The sequence below is a fragment of the Plectropomus leopardus genome, chromosome 14 (assembly GCF_008729295.1).
Source record: "Plectropomus leopardus isolate mb chromosome 14, YSFRI_Pleo_2.0, whole genome shotgun sequence".
NCBI lineage: Eukaryota > Metazoa > Chordata > Actinopteri > Perciformes > Serranidae > Plectropomus > Plectropomus leopardus.
In genome coordinates, this window is record NC_056476.1 from 56271 (window position 1) to 76944 (window position 20674).

General features: G+C 37.8%; 1 protein-coding gene and 1 long non-coding RNA gene across 2 annotated transcripts; one reads left to right on the top strand and one right to left on the bottom strand.

The window, feature by feature from the left end:
- Positions 1 to 1203: 1203 nt before the first annotated feature.
- Positions 1204 to 8504, bottom strand: LOC121953535 (S-formylglutathione hydrolase-like). The gene is made up of 8 exons (XM_042500700.1): positions 8421 to 8504; positions 6415 to 6489; positions 6138 to 6226; positions 5247 to 5345; positions 4043 to 4167; positions 3774 to 3893; positions 2623 to 2721; positions 1204 to 1536 (listed from the first exon to the last, which is right to left on the bottom strand). The coding sequence occupies exons 2-8, from the start codon at positions 6480 to 6482 to the stop codon at positions 1204 to 1206; spliced, it is 933 nt and encodes a 310-aa protein (XP_042356634.1). The 5' UTR covers positions 6483 to 6489; positions 8421 to 8504.
- Positions 8505 to 18482: 9978 nt separating this feature from the next.
- LOC121953308 lies at positions 18483 to 18861 on the top strand. Its single transcript, XR_006106502.1, has 3 exons — positions 18483 to 18507; positions 18622 to 18654; positions 18761 to 18861. It is a non-coding gene; the product is annotated as an uncharacterized LOC121953308 (long non-coding RNA).
- Positions 18862 to 20674: the final 1813 nt, after the last annotated feature.

A 20674-nucleotide genomic window follows, 5' to 3' on the forward strand; every position in this document is an offset into this window, starting at 1 on the left:
CATTACAGGAAAATAAAAACATGAGTAAAATAAAATAACGTAAAAACATCAGAGGAAAATAAAAACATGAATAAAATAAAGTAAAAACATTACAGGAAAATAAAAACATGAGTAAAATAAAATAACGTAAAAACATCAGAGGAAAATAAAAACATGAATAAAATAAAATAAAGTAAAAACAGAGGAAAATAAAAACATGAGTAAAATAAAATAACGTAAAAACATCAGAGGAAAATAAAAACATGAATAAAATAAAATAAAGTAAAAACATTGGAGGAAAATAAAAACATGAGTAAAATAAAATAAAGTAAAAACATCAGAGGAAAATAAAAACATGAATAAAATAAAGTAAAAACATCAGAGGAAAATAAAAACATGAATAAAATAAAGTAAAAACATTACAGGAAAATAAAAACATGAGTAAAATAAAATAACGTAAAAACATAAGAGGAAAATAAAAACATGAATAAAATAAAGTAAAAACAGAGGAAAATAAAAACATGAGTAAAATAAAATAACGTAAAAACATCAGAGGAAAATAAAAACATGAATAAAATAAAATAAAGTAAAAACATTGGAGGAAAATAAAAACATGAGTAAAATAAAATAAAGTAAAAACATCAGAGGAAAATAAAAACATGAATAAAATAAAGTAAAAACATTAGAGGAAAATAAAAACATGAGTAAAATAAAGTAAAAACATCAGAGGAAAATAAAAACATGAATAAAATTTTGGTTCCTAAATGATCTCTGAATCAAACATTTTTTTAATGGGATCTTTACAACATCTGAAACATAAAGTCAGTTATTAGAAAATTAATCGACACGTTCTCCGGTTCTTTGTTTTTTTTAGTTTAGTGAAGCACAACATACTGTATTATTGACAGTCGTAGAAACATCCTAAAAACCGAGAAACACCCAAATCCTAAAAAACGTCCTAAAATCCCAAATATGTCCTAAAGTCCTAGAAACATCCTAAAATGGTAGAGACATTTCAAAATCAGAGAAATGTCCTTAAATCCTACAAACGTCCTAATAATCAAGAAATGTCCTAAAACCCTTAAAGTCTGAGAAACGACCTAAAATCTTAAAAATGTCCTAAAATCAGAGAAAATCCTAGAAATGTCCTTAATTCCGACAAATATCTTAATATCCAAGAAAGGTCCTAAAATTGGAGATGTATACTAAAATTCCAGTAACGTCCTAAAACCCGACAAACGTCCTACAGTCGTGGGGTCCTAAAGCCCTCATCTTAACACGCTCTGGCTCCTGTGGTACCACAGCGAGGGTCTGAGGTCCCGGTTTGGGATCAGATGTGGACAGTGAGCGGCGCTGCGTGAGTGTCAGAGCGAGAGCGGAGGAACTGACCGGCTGCAGTCTGAAGACGACGGGGATCTTCTTCTTGGAGCAGACGGCGATCAGGTTGTCGGGCAGCAGCTGGCTGGCTGACAGGAACTGATCGTCACGGCCCTGATCGATCAGGATGTCCAGCTGAGGGCCGGAGTACGCCGCCGCCAGCACGGTGGCATCGTACGCCTGAGAGAGACACAGAGGAGTGCTGAGGACAGGAAGCTGCTGACCTTTAACCCTTTGAAACCCGGGCTAACTGGCTGATCCTCTCAAAAACACAGGAGGAAGGCAATGAGAGAAAAAAGGGTGTGCCGAGTGTGAAGGGTGTGCAGGGTGTGCAGAGTGTGCAGGGTGTGAAGGGTGTGCAGAGTGTGAAGGGTGTGAAGGCTGTGCAGAGTGTGAAGGGTGTGCAGAGTGTGAAGGGTGTGAAGGTTGTGCAGAGTGTGAAGGGTGTGAAGGCTGTGCAGAGTGTGAAGGGTGTGCAGGGTGTGAAGGGTGTGAAGGCTGTGCAGAGTGTGAAGGGTGTGCAGGGTGTGAAGGGTGTGAAGGGTGTGCAGAGTGTGAAGGGTGTGAAGGGTGTGAAGGCTGTGCAGAGTGTGCAGAGTGTGAAGGGTGTGAAGGGTGTGCAGAGTGTGAAGGGTGTGAAGGGTGTGCAGAGTGTGAAGGGTGTGCAGAGTGTGAAGGGTGTGAAGGGTGTGAAGGTGTGTGAAGGCTGTGCAGAGTGTGAAGGGTGTGAAGGGTGTGCAGAGTGTGAAGGGTGTGAAGGTTGTGCAGAGTGTGAAGGGTGTGAAGGGTGTGAAGGGTGTGCAGAGTGTGAAGGGTGTGCAGGGTGTGCAGAGTGTGAAGCGTGTGCAGGGTGTGAAGGCTGTGCAGGGTGTGAAGGGTGTGCAGAGTGTGAAGGGTGTGCAGAGTGTGAAGGGTGTGAAGGTTGTGCAGAGTGTGAAGGGTGTGAAGGTGTGTGTTAGAGTGTGAAGGGTGTGAAGGCTGTGCAGAGTGTGAAGGGTGTGAAGGTTGTGCAGAGTGTGAAGGGTGTGAAGGTGTGCAGAGTGTGAAGGGTGTGCAGAGTGTGAAGGGTGTGAGTGTGAAGGGTGTGAAGGGTGGTGAAGGTGTGCAGAGTGTGAAGGGTGTGCAGGTGTGAAGTGTGAAGGGTGTGAAGGGTGTGAGGGTGTGAAGGGTGTGCAGAGTGTGAAGGGTGTGCAGAGTGTGAAGGGTGTGCAGAGTGTGAAGGGTGTGCAGAGTGTGAAGGGTGTGCAGGGTGTGCAGAGCTCTGACCTCCCAGGTGGACCTGTCGGAGCCCAGGTATCCTGAGAAGGCCTTCTGTCCCCAGGGACACTGCATCGGGTTACAGATGGGAGCGAACGCAGAAACAGCCTGCAGGAGGAGAAACCAGATCCAGAATCAGATCCAGAATCGTCGGTTCACATACAAAGAGTCTGACTCCGGTTTGTACAGACACACAGAACAATTTACAGAAAGACAGAAAGTGGCGATGTCTTCGTCCTCTCTGAGGTCGTACATACAGGGTGTCCACTCACTGTCATGGACACAATCTCAAAACGACTTTTCAAGGACCCCGATTTTTTTTTCTTAGCCGGGATTTTTTAAACATATACAATTCAAACTCTTTTCAAATATAATTTCAACTTTCCACCTGATGTACACGAGCACCAATTTGAAAAATCCAACAGTAACTTATGTCATACAGGTTCTGTCTATTATAAATGGTGTCATTTCGGCGATTTAAAAAAAAAAAGTTCTATAAAAATTGCCAAAAAAAAAAAGAAAACGAAAGAAAGAAATCACACAAAACCCTTTAAAGAAAATATGCCTCCCAAACTTGTTTACTTAGAAACACACAAAAATAAAATGAAGAAAACAAAAAAATCTATAATAAAAGCAGCCAAATAAATAAATAAAAGACAAGTCAAACTTTTTTTGGTTTTATTTAGAAAAAATGCCTTCAAAGCCGCGGGCACGTGTTCTTTACAAATCAGCTGTAAAATAAATACAAATTCTAACCATTTAAAGTTGCTAAAAGTGCTTTAAAAATGATGTGACGTGCCTTCGTGGTCAGACATGAAGAGAGAGACGAAACGTGGAAAGAAACTAAAGGAAAATTCGTGATAAGTAATTATTAAAAAACAACCAAAACGTCAGACATCAAAACAGAAATAAAGCTACGTTACGTCACCAGCTACAGAAAATAAATTCTCCGTTACGTCATATTAATCTAATTTAATTTATTACACAAAACACATTTCCATGATTTTTCAAACCTTTCAATGATTTTTTACAAGTTTCATGTCTTTTCCAGGCCTGGAAAATAAAACTGTGAAAGTTTTCCAGGTTTTCCATGACCGCGGGAACCCTGTACACACTGTATACTACACTCTGCCCCACTCTACTTCACTGATGTGCAGTACCTTGTATTTCCCAGGGTTCTTCAGGGCACAGATGAGCGCCCCGTGTCCGCCCATGGAGTGACCGCTGATGGACACGCGGTCCGGGTCGGTGGGGAAGTTAGCGTCGACCAGTTTGGGGAGCTGAGAGAGACGGAGATCACACAGAGCATCATTAGCTCTGAGTCTGATTAAAAAGGGAAGTTTTTGCACAGATGGAAATCTTTGTAGCTGTTCTATGATTTCAGCTAAAAACTGCAATTGTTTTTTTGTGTGATATAAATCCAACGCACCTCCTCGGTGATGTACGAGTACATGCGGTAGTTGGTCTTCCAGGGATCCTGCGTGGCGTCGACGTAGAAACCAGCTCCGGTGCCGAAATCCCAGTTCTCATCCTCCCCCTCGATGTTGCAGCCGCCTGATGCAGGACGGGACACGGTCACCGTGGATTTATACCGCAAGTCTTGATCCAGATTTGTTGCCTGCTGATTAGCAGCTGATTTTTTTTTTTTTTTTACATCTACCCTTAAAAGAGACCCAAATTTGATATCTGCGTTTGCACCCCCCTAACCTTTGCTCGAAACGCGGCTGTTTCCACTCCTGCTGTTATGACCTCTGACCTCTTCGTACTTTGAGCTCTTTATTTTCCGCCGGCACTGGAGCCGAGAGCGTTTCAAACCGCGCTCTCACGCTGTGACTGACATGTCCTCAGAAATTTGTTCGTTTTGACATGAATTCAAAAAATAAATAACACCAGAAAATGCTCCCATGAACTTTTATTAAATGACATTTATTGAAGACGTCACACGTGGAGGTAATTTAATAACCGTTCATGGGATCATCCTCTCGTGTGCAGACTTTATGTATTTTTGGAATCTGTCTTGGCTTTGTCCAGCACCGACTCATCCCGACTCTATGAGGTTCACGCTGCTAAAACAGAACCCGCTCCATGTTGGTCAGTAAGAAGTATTTATATTTTTAAAAGGAAATTTATGACAAATGTTTTTAATTTGGCTTCAAATTTGGATAAATGTCATAGCCTTTGTTTTTTTTGTTTAAATAATTGTTGTGTTTATGTTTAAATTCCTGAAATTTATTTAGTTTTTCATTCAATTGATTTTAATTTACTGATTTTTAGTATTTTTATTCATTTATCAATGTAATTTTTAGTCTTGCAAAATGTTAATTGTTGTTTATTTTTGTTTTTCTTTCTTTGTTGTCTGCAGCATGAGTTGCATTGTAAGTAATGACCAGGAAGCATGTGTAGAATAAAAAAAAACTCACACTGCTAATTCTGCAGCATCAATTTCAACCTTACCTTTTGTTAAACATACAACACGTGTTACAGGAGATCTGTGTCAACTGATTCTACAAAGAGGTCAGTGAGGAGAATCAGCGTTCAAAATGTGACATTTGAGCCAAAATAAACAGAGCTCATGTTAAAGGTGTGTGTGTGTGTGTGTGTGTGTGTGTGTGTGTGTGTGTGTGTTTTCATACGTGGGCTGGTGTCCGGAGCGACGATGATGATGCCGTGCTCCGCAGCAGGGATCTGACTGCCGGCTTTGGTGATGAAGTTTTGCTCCGTGCACGTCAGACCTGCAGAGAAATGATTTCAAAAAGCACAGAAAACAGTCAAAATTGAGCAGAAATTATCTTTTTTTTAAATTTAATTTAATTTTTTAAATCTTTTTTTTTTTAAGTTTTGCTTTATTTTATTTAATGATCTATCATTATTATTATTATATCATTATCATTCTCATTATTACTAGTATGATCATTGTCACTGTTATTTTCTACTGTCTCTTTGCCGCTGGTGTTTGGCTCCCCCTGCTGGGCTGTACTGGTGTTTGCATTTGTGGATATAATTAATCACACCTGAATGAAATTTGTGGCACCTTACACAAAATCCTCCAAACACTTACTAACAAAATGAACAAATAACAATAACTGAAAACAACGTTCATCTGGGAAATGCCAATAAATCTGATGCTGAAAATAGTCCCAATAAAGTCTCTATTTTCCTTCTGTTTCTTTGATAAAAACTACAGAGAGCAGCTGTTTGGGGAAATTACAGATGTTTATAAAAAAAAGTAAGTAATGAAAGTATTGGGAGATAAACATTATGATTTTTTCTTCTTCATGAGTAGCATTTGTTAAAAATATAAAATACAGAATAAATGAGTTCTGATCGTTTCTTCTTTGTCCGTGGAATTTGTTAACAACAACAGCAGAAAAAGCCTAAAATCAGCCTTTGAGGGTGAAATCTAAGCTTGTGTGCTGAGAGTCACCGCACCAGTAGAGCTTCATCTCTTTAAATAAAATAAAATAAAGTAAAATAAAATAAAATAATTCCCTCATTGATCAGCAGTCAGTCGTGCCGTCACTCACCAGACAGCCAGTACATGACGGGACACTTGTCGGTGTCGGCTTTGGGAGGCAGGTAGACGGCAAACTTCATCTTACACTTGAGCTCGGTGCTGCACGGAGGAAACGCACACACACACACACACACACGCGCGCACACACACACACACACACACACACACACACACACACACACACACACACACACATCACATCCATAACTTCACTGATGTTTTGTGTGTGTTCAGAATCGATATGGATCAATAATTCAGTCTGTTTGAAGGCTCAGCTCAGATCTCACCTCTCGTGTTCGAAAACCTTCTGGAAGCCGCCTGCGCACTTGTTGGAGGACACTTGTGTGAGAGCCATCTCCGACCTGCAGACGGAGCGGAGGGATTAACACAGAGCGTCCGTCGTAAGCTGGAAAATCATCAATAACTTAGAAATGTAATGAGATTTATAGATTCTTTGTCTCATCAGGGTTCCCACACATTTTTACCAATGAATTAAAAAACCTTTCCAGAATATTTTAACCCATTTCTTGCAAAGCAGCTTCAAAATTTTATCCCTTAAGGACTGTTTGGTGCATTTTACGCGCTTTTCATTCTTAATTTTTTTTGTGGTAATTGTGTGTGTGTTCATGCATATGGCATACATTTTAGCAGGATTGTGTATTTGAGTGTAATCAGTGAATTTCCAGCTCAGCTCCTACAATAAGTCTAAAATACACTGTGGAAATTAAATAGTTACATTGTTACAATTGTTGCAAATCACTGCATTACCCCAGGCTGTGATAATAAAAAAAAAACTAAACTAAAATAAATACAAATATTTAAAGCTTGTGCTGGCAAGGTTCCTTTAACATTTAAAGGGTTAAAATTCTGAAAGCTAATGAATATTTGATATTTTTGTTTAGGACTGATGTTGGTTAAAAACAAAAAACTAAATAAAATGAAAATCATATTAATGTATAATATTTTTATGGCCTGATTTTGAGCATTTGACACAGCGCAAAAAATTAATAATAAATAAAAATCAATGTTGCTGCTAAACAATGACATATCCTGGGCTGCGATAATAATTAAAAAATCTGACTTTGCATATAGTACATTGAAAATAATCTATTTTTCCCATCTAAAACCACAGTGGCATCATGAAAAAATGGCATTAAAAGGGTTCAAATTCTGAAAATTAATGAATATTTATCATATTAATATATAATTTTTAAAGCTTGATTTTGAAAAGCACATTTTGTGTGAGAGTGATATGAGTGTGAGTATCATTAAAGCGGGCAATAAGGGGTTAAGTGTTTAACCAAAAAGTCTCCCTCTTCATTCCTTTAAGACTTTTTACATCGTATAATAAAAACCCTAACTGTGTAATACCTTACACTGTAAAACTGTGGTATTCTCTGAGACAGTATTTATACTTTGAAAATGTCCGTTTACAACTCTCTCTCAGCAAACATCAGTTTTAACCACTTTGAGATAAATGTCACCTGACAGCGACATACATGTGTGTTATCTCAGGAGCAAAGGTGAAGCAACGCAGAGAGAAATTTTAACAAAAAGCACCACACATATGGATGTGCATCTGTCCTGTGGGAACAACACACAATACTGACATTAAACACTGCTCTTATTAAACCAGACCAAATAAAGGCAAATAAATATAGTATCACAGTTTACTGTGTAAAATTGGTGATCTTATCGCTTCAATAGTTGGATAAATAAATAAATAAATTTAAAAAATATATATATTTTATGTGAGTTATTAAGGCAAATTTAAACGTTTGATTTAGGTAATAACATTTGCTGTGACTTTACAACACCAGTGTGATTAAAATAACTAATTCTGCATATATTTAAAACACCATGCAAAAACGAAATAGACTCCAGTAAAGTCCGCAGGTGACAGCCTGCAGACAATATTTCCGTTTATTTAAATCAGCAGCTGGCAGCGACCTCTGACAAGCAAATACAAAAAAAACGTCTGTTCATTCAAACAAACATCGTTTTGCAAAGTCCATCATTAATATGCCGAATTGTCCAAAACATCTTTCAGAATGAAAGACAATCTATCAACATAACGTTAACTATTTTAATATTTAATTTTAAAGCAAAGAAAAATAAAAATCATCATATTTTGAATAGACTTTGGTGTAGAGTCGGTGGGAGTGCATGCAGAGATTAGCACGTTAGCTCGTGCATTAGTTGTTATTTCAGAGTTTCTGCTTGAAATTATAACGCTTTACAAGTTGATACAAAGTAAATGTACAAACTAAAAGTATAATTATCAGGTACAGACCTTACTGAATCGCAGTTTTTGGTTGAAAGTTGGGCTGAACTGGTTTGCTAACTTCCCCGCCGGTGGAGTCCAGAGCGTGCAGAGTCCAACAGCGTCAGGGTGAACGTGGTGACGTCACCGATCCGCCCCCTCCACGTTGTACGTCAGAGACGTATCGCGCACGTTCAGACGCTAGATGGCAGAAAAATACAGTTTAAAAAAAATAAAAATAAAAATAAAAATAAAATAAAAAGCGAAAAACGGCACAATTTCTGTTATTCAAAATGTGTTCATTTTTGCAGGGTAATGTTATAATTTGTAACCAAAGGTGGAAGAGGTACTCAAATCTGTTACTGAAACAAAAGTAGTGATACCACAGTTTAGAAATACTCTGTTTTAAGTAAAAGTCCTGCATTCAAGTACCAAAAAATTGCCAAAAAGCACTCATTATGCCGAATAGCCAATTTAATAATAGTAATAGCAATAATAATAACTTAATAACTTTGGACTTTTTTGATAAGCAAGCAGCAAAATAAATCACTATGTAAAAATAAATACACACATGTTCATCCAAACAAACAAGTAGATGTAAACTTTAGTCAGATTTAAAAAGTTATAGAGGAGTGCAGTTTTAGCATTTTCATATATGCCAATGACGACATGCATATGTATGTCAAAGATTCAGAAGTCCTCCGGCCCAGTGGACATGCATCACTTCCTGAGTATAATGTGTCTGAGCGCAGGATTTTTACTCCTGAAAGAATTTTTCCAGGAGCTTTTAGATTAAAAACCTTGTTTTCTTAATTTTGCAACTTTTTTGTTTTTTTTCACCTATTTTTGTTTTTTTTTAATTTTACGATAGCAACTTGTTGCTTTTTAACAAAACACCTTGTTTTTTGTACTATTGCAGCATTTTTTTTTACTATTGCACCTTGTTTTTTTTTTTTTTTTTTTTACTGTCTATATTGTATTATTCTTTGTTTTTATACCACCTGACCGTCCTCTCCCTCCGTCAGCCTCCGTCATTCTCCATCTCCTCCTCATATCAGCGGTCTGCGTCGCCCTCACCGGCTCCTCACAGCAGACTGTGGACTGCACATGTTTATTAATACGGTACAGCAGCACTTGTGTCCTGTCTGTCTCTGCAGCCGCTTCCTAAATTAGACCGTTTCAAATCATCCTCCGCCCCCTCCTCCCCCACAAAAAGAAAAGGCATTTAAATAAAATAAAATGCTCTCAGCCTCCCCAAATACGCTCCCAGCCGTGCAGCCGTGTGTGCTGGCAAGGTTCCATTTCTAACCGGATCCGTCACACGTTTCTGTTTTCCTGCTCGTCATTTATCTGCAGAGGGACACCTCCGGTCCTTTAACTGGACTCATGTGGACTAAGATCAGTCTGAAGGCTGAGGGGCTCCAAACCAGCTCCAAGACTGCTCTGAACTGACCTCTGACCTCTGACCTCCCACACTCAGGGACCCAGCCACTGACACATGAGAAAGACCTGGACTAATTATTTTAAAACATTATGAAAAGAGAGAAAATGGTTAAAGTATTTTTGAGGATATTGAGAGAACTTTCATTATTTGAGAATTAAATATGAATATTTTGATAATAAAGTCAGAATGTTTTGAGTAAAATTACATTTTGAGAATAAATGTCTAATTTTTTGAGAGTGAAATCACAATTTTTTTTAAAAAATTAAGTCAGAGTATTTTTGAAAGTTATATTTATTATATTTTGAGAAAAAAAGATGGATTTTTTTGAAGAAATCTGAATATTTGAAAATAAAATCAGAATATTTTTGAGAGTAAAATCATGCAATTTTGAGAACAAAGTCATAATGTTCTGAACACAAAGTCAGAATATTTTAGTAATATTATTATCTGAGTAAAATCAAATCATATTTTCAAAATGAAGTCATGATACTTTGAGTTTGAAATCACAATATTTAAAGTTAGTACATTTTGAAAATAAAGTCAAAGAATATTTCTATAAAATTGTAAGAACAAGTCATAAAAATGTAACTATAAAATAATATTTTGAAAAAAAAAATCAGAAGATAAAACTTTAAAATTTCCACAAACAGGACAAACTTCAGCAGTAAAAACCTTAGCAGAGGACATATGTTTATACTTTCTTCATAAAGACAAACTGCAGTACCTGTACCCGGTGATTCATAGTTACTGTGGTATTTACATTACAGTGTGCAGTGTCTCTGTGTGTCTTGCTGTCTGTCCAGCGTAGAGACAAAGTCTTCCTGTCCCTCCAGTCTCCGCAGGTTCATCAGGAAATGTCCATTTATCATTCATGTTCTCGTCAGACGCTTTGTGTCCACAGACGGACAGAAAGTATCAGATGATTCTCCGGACGATCACAGAAAGACATAAAACTACACTTTATTGATTTAAAATTCATCAGCTGTGAGTTTTTACAAAATCGCCGCAGGAAAAGTCAGGCTGTTTAATCGGAAGCAAAACTTCTTCTGGGATATTTCTCTTCATTCAGAATCAAAGCAGAAATTACATATAAAACACATTAAAAGTGATGTCACACAGCGACTAATGAATGATGTCGGCTCCTCATCGATTATTAAAGCTGAAATCATAAAACACGTCTCTTTCTCACAGATTAATTATTCACAAATATTCAATCAAGACGTTTAACCCCCGCAGCCATCATCATTATTTTATATATTTACTCGGAAAAGTCTGTTAATTCTGATCTTCTGAAGAGAGGTGGTTCCCAACTGGTGGGTCACAGCCCAAATGTGGGTCGTGGGTTCATTCTGAGTGGACCACAAATGACTGGTGACCGTGCCATGTTTGTGAAAAACAGGCTGGTCTTAATTTTCACCAAATATTTTTCATTGAGCCGCCCTGAGAGTCTCGAGGAAAATGCATGTGTGTTTTTTTTCCACATGATGTGTTCAAGGACCGTCAGAAATGTAAAAAAAATCAAATGATAATTTCAGTTTTTACAGTTTCTGGCTGTGATAGATGGTGTCATTTGGCAATTGTTATTTTGGGGGGCCTGCAGTTTGGAAGGCATGTTTTCTTTAAGAAATCACCAAAAAGTTTTTGGTGGGAAAAAAAGCCAAAAAAATTTAATTAAAAAAACAATTTAAAAAAATGCCCAAAACTTTTAAAGAAAAGAAAAACAATTTAAAAAACACAATTTTGAAGGAAAAGAAATCACAAACAAATTTAAAAGAAAAAAAAAATCCAAATGTCTGCAGGTTTGACATTTTTTTATTTCTTTATAAATGATAGGTGATTTTTTTTAAAGAAAAGAAAAGTTGCAATTTCTTCTTCTTAATGTTTTTTGGGGGATGTTTTCTTTAAAAAGTTTTGGCCATTTGTTTTTCTTTTGTTTTTTTTCCTACAGAGGTCTCAGCTCCTGAGCGTCCTCAAACCCTGGAAACCGCCCTGCTTTGAAGTTTTTACGCTTAATTCTTGTCATACTTTACGTCATTGTGTTATTTGCAATTTGTCAAATAAACCAGAATATGTGGACATTTCTCTGATGTGTGGACCTTCAACTAATCACTAAAGACAAATCTGGGCTGAGGGCTGGACAAGCGCGCGCGCGCGCGCACACACACACACACACACACACACACACACACACACACACACACACACACACACACACACACACACACACACACACACACACACACACACACACACTTTGGATGGCAGGGGTCGTCATTAGTCTGTCAGTCCATGTCAGGATGTTGTGGCTCAGGAGCTGAGGACCTCTGTAGCAATAAATATAAACAACAAGATAAAAGATCCAGATTGGCCAACAACTTTTTATAGAAGAGATCACCCAATATACTTTAGAAGAAGAAATTGCAACTTTTCTTTTCTATTTATAAAAAAATCACATATCATTTATAAAGACAACAAATAAAATGTCAACCTGTGCAGACCTTTGGTTTTCTTTTTTTCTGTTAAATTTTTTTGATTGATTCTTTTCCTTCAAAAATTGTGTTTTTTAAATTGGTTTTCTTTTCTTTTAAGTTAAAGATGGGCATTTCCTTTAAATTGTTTGGTTTTAATTATATTTTTTTTTTGGCTTTTTTTCCACCAAAGGACGACTTTTGGGTGTTCGACTTAAAGTAACATGCCTTCCCAAAACTTGCAGGCCCCTACAAAATAAACAATGTGCACAGTCAGTGACCACCAATCTATCAACAGCCATGAAAAATGAAACTGTAAAAACACCCACAATTTATCATTTGAATATTTTTACATTTCTGACGGTCTTGAACCAATCATGTGGAAAAAAAAAAAACTGACACATGCATTTTACTCGAGTCTTCAGGTGGGTCTCAATGAAAAATATTGGTGGAAAATTAAGACAGCCTGTTTCTTCACAATCATGGCACAGGTCACCCAGTCATTTGTGGTTTCACTCAGGAATTGAACCCACGACCACATTTGGGCTGTTTTTGTGCCACCGTTGGAACCACTCGCTTTCAGAAGATCCCATTATTAACAGACTTTTCCGTAGTTAAAATATATAAAGAATAATGATGAGGCTGCGGGGGTTAAACGTCTTGACCTTGGAATATTTGTGAATTATTACATGAGTGATGAATGATCCCGTTAACGTTTTGCGCATTTCAGCTGTAATAATCGATGAGAGCCGGACATCATTCATTAGTCGCTATATGTTGACATCAAACTTGTAATGTGAATTTAATCACCTAATATGAGCCTGCTTGATTCGGAATGAAGTTCGAAATTTTCCCAGAAGTTTTGTTGATGCAAACAAGACTACTTTTCCTCGGCGATTTTCTAAAACTCATTAAAGCTCCGACCTCCCGCATTTTAAATTCAATAAAGCAGTAGTTTTATGTTTTTCTAGTTGATCGTTCCGCAACAAGGCAATTTCAAGTGCTTCACCAGATACTTTCTGTCCGCTGTGGACAACAACAGCGTTGCGAAAGGAAGCATGATTGTTATAAATGGACATATCCTGAAGAACTGCGGAGACTGGAGGGACAGGTAGTCTTTGATCCTCTACGCTGGACAGGGACAGCAAGACACACTAGGAGAAACTGCACAGGTATTGTAAATACCACAGAGTAACTATGAATCACACGGGTAGGTACTGCGTGTGTCTTTATGTAGTAAGTTTTGCAGTCATAGGAGGTCTGCTTAGGGTTTTACTGCGGAAGTTTGTCTGAATTACCAAAGTTAAAGCAAAGTTTTAAAAGTAATGAATTTTTTTTACGTCAATAGGCATTTAGTAGTTACCGGTTTAATGACGGTGAGTCTCTAACACTTGACTATTGAGAAGTCAGACCTATCAGCAGACCCTGATATTTCAAAATGGTAGTAAACTTCCAGATATACGTGATTTTCATATCTCAACAGAATGCTGATTCTCCATGTTAGTTCTTTTGACAATATGATTGGATTTACTCCAGAGAAATCCTATAGAAAAATAAGTTCAAGACCTGCACCAGATATTCCTGAGCTGGTCTTGATGGGTTCATACTGGACAGAATTCTTTGATGTCAAATTGCTGGGACCTTTTACTCGATTCAGTGCTTTATATGCTAAGCAAAGAATTTAAAGTTCTATTCTCTGACTATCAGTGAGCCAGTGAAAGAACCATCAGGATCAATAAAATCACAGCAGACATGAGCGCTCTGCAGGGGGAATTTCAAAGATCGGCATATTATCAACATTTTCAAAGTACTCTAAAGTACTATAAATTAAGTATTAAAAATCTTATAAATGGTCAAATCGTCATAAAAATTAGAATTTAACGATGCTCTACCAAACTGTCATTTTGACCTTCCCTGTGGAAAGTGGCAGTGAAGACTCACTAATGAAAACTATTCATAGTGGCTTAATTGCTCAAATATTGAAAGTAACCATCTGATCAAGCATTGTGGTAAATGACTAACTTTAATACAACTATCCATTATATCTATGTATATCTATTATCATAATGGTTTAAATAATGTTTTTTACTGTCTATACTCATGGTTTTACCAAACAGTTGAGTTTTGTCCTTTTTATGGAGGTCAAAGGTCAGAGGTAAAATGTAAAGCAGTGGGGGGGCTGGATGGGGGCCTAAGACTTCAGAAAATGCATTTTTTTACACTTGAGTCCAGTTAAATTTTTTCACGCAGGTGTACTGAGAATTTGCAGATGTGTGATTGTAGGCAGATGTTGGAAATATAGTGCTGGTAATAAAGTAACCACGGATTCCTGGTTATGAGTTTATACCTATGTTCCTATTCACATCTTGTCAAGCATTATAACCAGTAAAATGGGATTTTTAATTTAATTCTTTTTTTCTGTTTTAGAGAGCATTCCATTTTATTTACCATCACAACCGTCTGGGTAATGCCTATTTGTGGTCGGGGGAATTATGGGCGGATAATAAAAATAATGAACATTGATCTTGGTTTATTATAGCGGCTGCAGAGACAGTACATAAAACAAGTGTGCTGTACCAGTATTAATAAACATGTCACTGGTTCCACTGCTTTTTTGTTGTGAGGAGGTTAAAGAGGATTGATGAGGCAACGAAAAATAAACGTCTGATATGAGGAGGAGCATCAAGCCAGATTCACGGAGGACCTGACTTCAGTGAGAGGTCGTTCAGGTGGTACAATAGACTCCAAAGAATAATTGTGACTATTATTTATCTGTAATTATGAAGAACAAGCTGCTTTTACAGGTGCAATTGTTAAATGGAATATGCTTGCAATAGTTACAAAAAAACAAGTGTAATCTTTGTTGCTTAACGGTGAAATGATGGCATCATGTTTGTTGTCTATCATTGGGGTACATCCTAAACAAAAATTGATCCTTGAGCGTTTTTTTCAGAAAAACAAAAAAGTTGCAAAATAACTCAAACTGATGTAGGGCTGAGTTTCTCCAATCCTAAATGGGCTCCAACGAAAAAGTTTGTTTTCCAGTGTAAAGTTTAGAAAGGGAAATGCAGCTCTGTTGCTTGAAGCTCAGTGTGACACTTCTATTATACTTTTATAAGCACATCTCTAAATCAAGGTTTTAGCTCTGATGAAGTGATATGACCAGCATCTGTCGCAGACAGCATCTTTACATACACTATGCTCTTGGTTGTCAGATTATGGCCAAGACTATATCAAACATGCTAGAGGACATACTGGCAAATACTGCACTATTACTTTATCAGTGTGGTCTAAAGTTTACTTCCAAACTTGTTTGTTTGAGTATCGCAACATTGTCTGCAGCTGCCAAAGATAATTAGTGAAAGTCAAGAACTCTTTGCAGCAGACGATCATATTAAAAAAAACTTAAAGTGCTGAAAGTGTAACTTTTATTGCTACGACGGCATGTACTTAAAAGTCAGACTTGTTTAAATGGCAGTAATGAGTCTCCGACTGATAGTTTGGTGCAGTTATGACCGATCCATTACTGGTCTTGAAGCGAGTGACTTTTTCTTATAAACATTACTGAGTATTTCTTGGCGCACTGTCCTAGATAACATAAAAATGATTGATTCATTCACATAGGGCAGTCCTTGCAGTACCGGCTTGGGTCGTATTTTTGCTTGCACTCATTATAAACATTACCCCTGCCACCTTGATTACTCAGAATTTGGTGTACATTAATAGAAAGGTTCCCGTAAATAAAAGACCTAAACAAAGCTTTTATAACGCATTATGCCTACCCGCAATTGTTCTCCAATAGATATATTAACCCCATCATTTGAATTCTTTACTCTAGTTACATTGTGAAACCGTGAGGCAATAACGTATCTATGACGGTTACAGTGGAGGGTCGAATCTATGATGCCACTCGTTTCACCTGAAGCTGTTGGACTAGCCGTCTGTAGACTCTATCAACAGATGATCGCACGGCACATGTATGCAGCATCATGATATGTATCAGGCCTGAGTTTAGTCACAAATAATAACAGGAGAGGGACATGCAAGCTCAGAGCGTCTATGTAACCGAGCACACCATTATTACTCGGCTCACGGATTTTAGCTTAGGTCACGTTCGGTGATGTCAAACATCCACTCGCGAAAGCGTTAATTTGCAAGCCGAAACTCTGAATAACAATCTAACGACATCAGTGCGACTTCATAATGACTCATTTGGTGCAACTGGCAGTCGTGGAACGACCCTAAAACCAATGATGTCGGCGTTTAATGCAAAACTATTGACAGGATTAAAAATATCTTTTTCATTTAAATTTAATTGTTAAAATAGGAAACCCTTTAAAGTTATGTTGAGCAGTAGCTTGTTTTTCACCGGGGCTGAAATGTAATTGGCCAATTAGGCATTATTAACAGAAAATGGAAAAAAATTGCAAAAACCGGATGAAGCATAATATAAACCAAAAAAGAAAACACAAAAGAATTGAATTTGACACAAAACCTACCCTCAAGGACAATAAATCACTACAAAGAACAAAAAAACAAAACAGGCTGATCCACAAACATTAATAAACAAAGTTAACACCACACCCTTTCAACCAAAGGTTTTTTTACATTAGGCCCAGAATTAGTTAACCACAAAGAGACACTGCATGAGACTATTGAAAGAACACACCAACCAAACCACAATGAGGACCAAATGACCACAAACGGGACCCTAAAATTGATCCAAAGAATTCAAAACAAACCAAATATTTTTTTAATTTATTTATTTAATTTATTTTTTTTTTTTTTTTGTTTTCCCACCCCTCCCCTAAATCTTTACTATTTTCACAGTTTTTTGAAACTCCATTTGATTTGGACAAACATTCAAAGACTTGGTTCACAAGGGTTGGACCCACCCTATTTCCAGTTTTTGTTACAAATGTTTTCTAATTTTCAATATTGAAATTATTGAATCCTCCATGGAAGTACTAAAAATTTGATTATTTCTTTGTTGTTTTAAGTTAAAATTTCACAGAATTGTTCAGTCCAAGGATCTGACGGTTGCACAGCCCATGTAGTTTGCAATTCGTGCACTGTAATTTTTTTCCCACGCAACGTTCCTGGTAAAACTCCCCATTCAGATTTTTTGGAATCGGCGAGGTACCCTGGGCTCGTTAAACGGAGACCATGGGTTCACATGGCATTTACCATTGTTTAAAGTCTGCTTCTCACTCAGAACACCTTATTTCAGTTTTACTGTTGGTATTGCCAGTTAGAGACCAAAATACCTACTATGTTTCTGCTAATCCACATTTTTAAGGGAGAGTTTGTTCAATTTTAACCCTTTAAGTTGCACACCTTTAATCCGCGCGAATATTCTCTTCAAGGGTTTATGTCAACAAAATGTGCTTTTCAAAATCATTTGCTTTAAAAAAATTATAAATTAATATTTATTTTTTTTTAAAAAATTAAAATTTGTCAGTATTTGAAAAATTTTTTCAGTGTATTTTAGACTTATTGTAGGAGCTGAGCTGCAAATTCACTGATTACACTCAAATACACAATCTGGACTACATTTAGGACACATGCATCAACACACACACAGTTATCACAACAGGAAGAAGAAAAGAGACTAAAATGAGACAAACAGTCCCTAAAGGGTTTAAACTGAGTAAACAGCAAAGAGCCAAAATGTCACTGTTGGGTTTTGAACCTGCGTCTCACGGGTTGAGAGGTTCAAATAATGACAGAATGCTTGATTTGCTTGATAACATGCTGAATATTGAACACAATTTATTTTAAATGATAAGTGTGTAAAAAACATCAAAGAGTCTCGGAGGATTCAGGAAACATTAAGATGTTCAGCGTTCAATCACTCTGAAGATTAGGAGTCATCTGAAATCATTTTAGTAAACAAAACATTTTCTTCTTTCTTTGAAAAATGTCTGATTCATGTCAGAAGGAAACATTTTTCTAAAGTGAAACTTTGTATATAAAACTGTGGGAAAAAAAACTGATTTGTTTTTCCACATGAAGTGACGTCACTGCGGTCGGTAAAGTTTTTAATATACAATAAACATGTATAAAGGCGTGTTTTTGATTCACTGAATGTGTTGTTTTTGTTGCTCAGATGAAGCTGAGCGCCACCGACTCTCTGCAGAACCTGACGGGAAGAAAACATCTCCGACTACCTGGTCAAAACATAAACTCAGATCATCGGCAAGAGGTGACACACCTGGACAAAATACTGCAGTGCATGTACACAGAAATATTCTGAAATACTGCACGTACACAGTAGATACACCCAATGACTGAGAGGTTTTTTTATGTTTGTTCACAGTTTGAAGAACAAAGTTTGGGTGAATGAATTCAGGTGAGTCTTTTTTTTAAATCTGCTTTTATTTTTTGAAAACTGTCTGTTGTTATTTCCTGTTCGTCACATGTCGATGTTTTTTTTGGTTGTTTTTTTTTCTCTGCAGGTACGGAGGCTTCTCATTGGGCGCCCGGAGCACGCAGGTCCTTCCACCAGCCAACGAGGTCGACGACGCCATCGAGCGAGTCCGAAAGATCTTTGAGTTACAGAAGGTCAGTGAAGGCGACAAATCACAGACACGAAACGTCTTCGTAAACTGATAAACGAAAAATAAAAGGTTGCGATTGAGTGTTGGACACTGACCTGAGACGCTGACCTGAGACGCTGACCTGACGCTGACCTGACGCTGACCTGAAAACAACCTCAACGCTGACCTGAGACACATGAGCGCTGACCTGAGACGCTGACCTGACCTGGACCTGAACCCTGACCTCAGACGCTGACCTCAGACGCTGACCTGAGACGCTGAGTGACCTCAGACGCTGACCTGAGACGCTGACCTAGACGCTGACCTGAATAAAAGAACCTGAGACGCTGACATGAGACGTGACCTGAGACAAGTGAGACCTGAGACGATGACCTGAAAAGACCTTTAAACCTGTCGCTGACCTGACGCTGACCTCTGAAAACGCTGACCTGGACACTGAAGACGCTGACCAAGGTGACCTGAACGCTGACCTTATTTTTACAATGACGCTGACTCTGTTACGCAGACTTAAAAAACTGACCTGGGAAAAAACAGCATGATCAAAACAGAAAGAAAAAAAAAATTTAGAAATGCAGAAAAACGTCACACGCTGAAAGTCCTCAAAAACCTCTGCAGGTTGCTGAAGGGTGCAGAACGCTGAAAAGCACAGGTATGCACATGCTGACCTCATTAATGAGCTGATAACGCTGAAAAATGAGACGCTGTTGTACCTCAGACGCTGACCTCAAAAGCTGAAGACTGCTGAAAAAAAAAACCTCAAATATGACCTTTTGACCTGAAAAACGCCTGACCTCAGACGCTGACCAGACATTGTTGAACATGTTTTTTACGCTGACCTCAAACGGAGGTTGTTTTTTGACCTTAGTTTTGAGACGCTTTCCTTATGCGTTTTTATTTGACCTCAGTACGCTGTCCTGAGACGCTTGTTATCAGATCGCTGCCTCAGACGCTGACAACAGACGCTGACTGTCAACGACGGTGTGGACCTGGACGCTGACCTCCAGACGCTGACCTTGTTAAGACTGCTGACCTCAGACTGACCTCAGATTGTTTTGGACCTTTACAATGACGCTTTATAGAACGTGACCTCAGACGCTGAATTCAGACGCTGAATCTTTGATCTCAGATTTATTTTTGACGCTGATTGTGTTGTTCTTAGGGAGCTTATCTGCAGATCGATTCCTGACAGTTTGCTGGTTTCATCAACGGTTTGAAACACCGAAGAAAACGTCTTAGACGTTTTATTGAAAGCACTGCTGAATCGGGTGATTTTGACGTTTTTTCTAAACTGCCTCCCTGAGCAGAGATCGTGAAGATGAACCAGATTTATTTTCAAAACAAAGGCTGAAAATCGGTTTTAATCATTTCGAACACGTGATGAATAACGTAAAAGATCCTGAAAAAATCTGCCCGAAGGCAAAGTCGGTGTGGCATCAGAGCGCGTTTTATTTAACAACCAAATGTCAATTCAACCTGAAAAAAGTTCAGCTGTCGCAGGTATACGCTGTGTCCTGTATATTTACAAAGGTTTTTTTACGTCAAACGCATGTACTATGAAAGTAAGGCACAAAAATTCACAGAAAAATTCAGCCAACGAGCCATCGTTTTCACAGTTTTGCATAAAGCAAATAACACAATCGTGTCAATGAATTACCATCGGAGCTCATGAAAATGGCTTGGGTAAACAGCCCGTTGTGAAATCATGCCAACAAAAAGGTTTGGTGTCTTTTTAATTGACGTGTTTCCATTTGATGTTTAATAAATTTACAGTTTCAGATGTAAACAGTTGTTCTGATGGACTGTTAAACATCC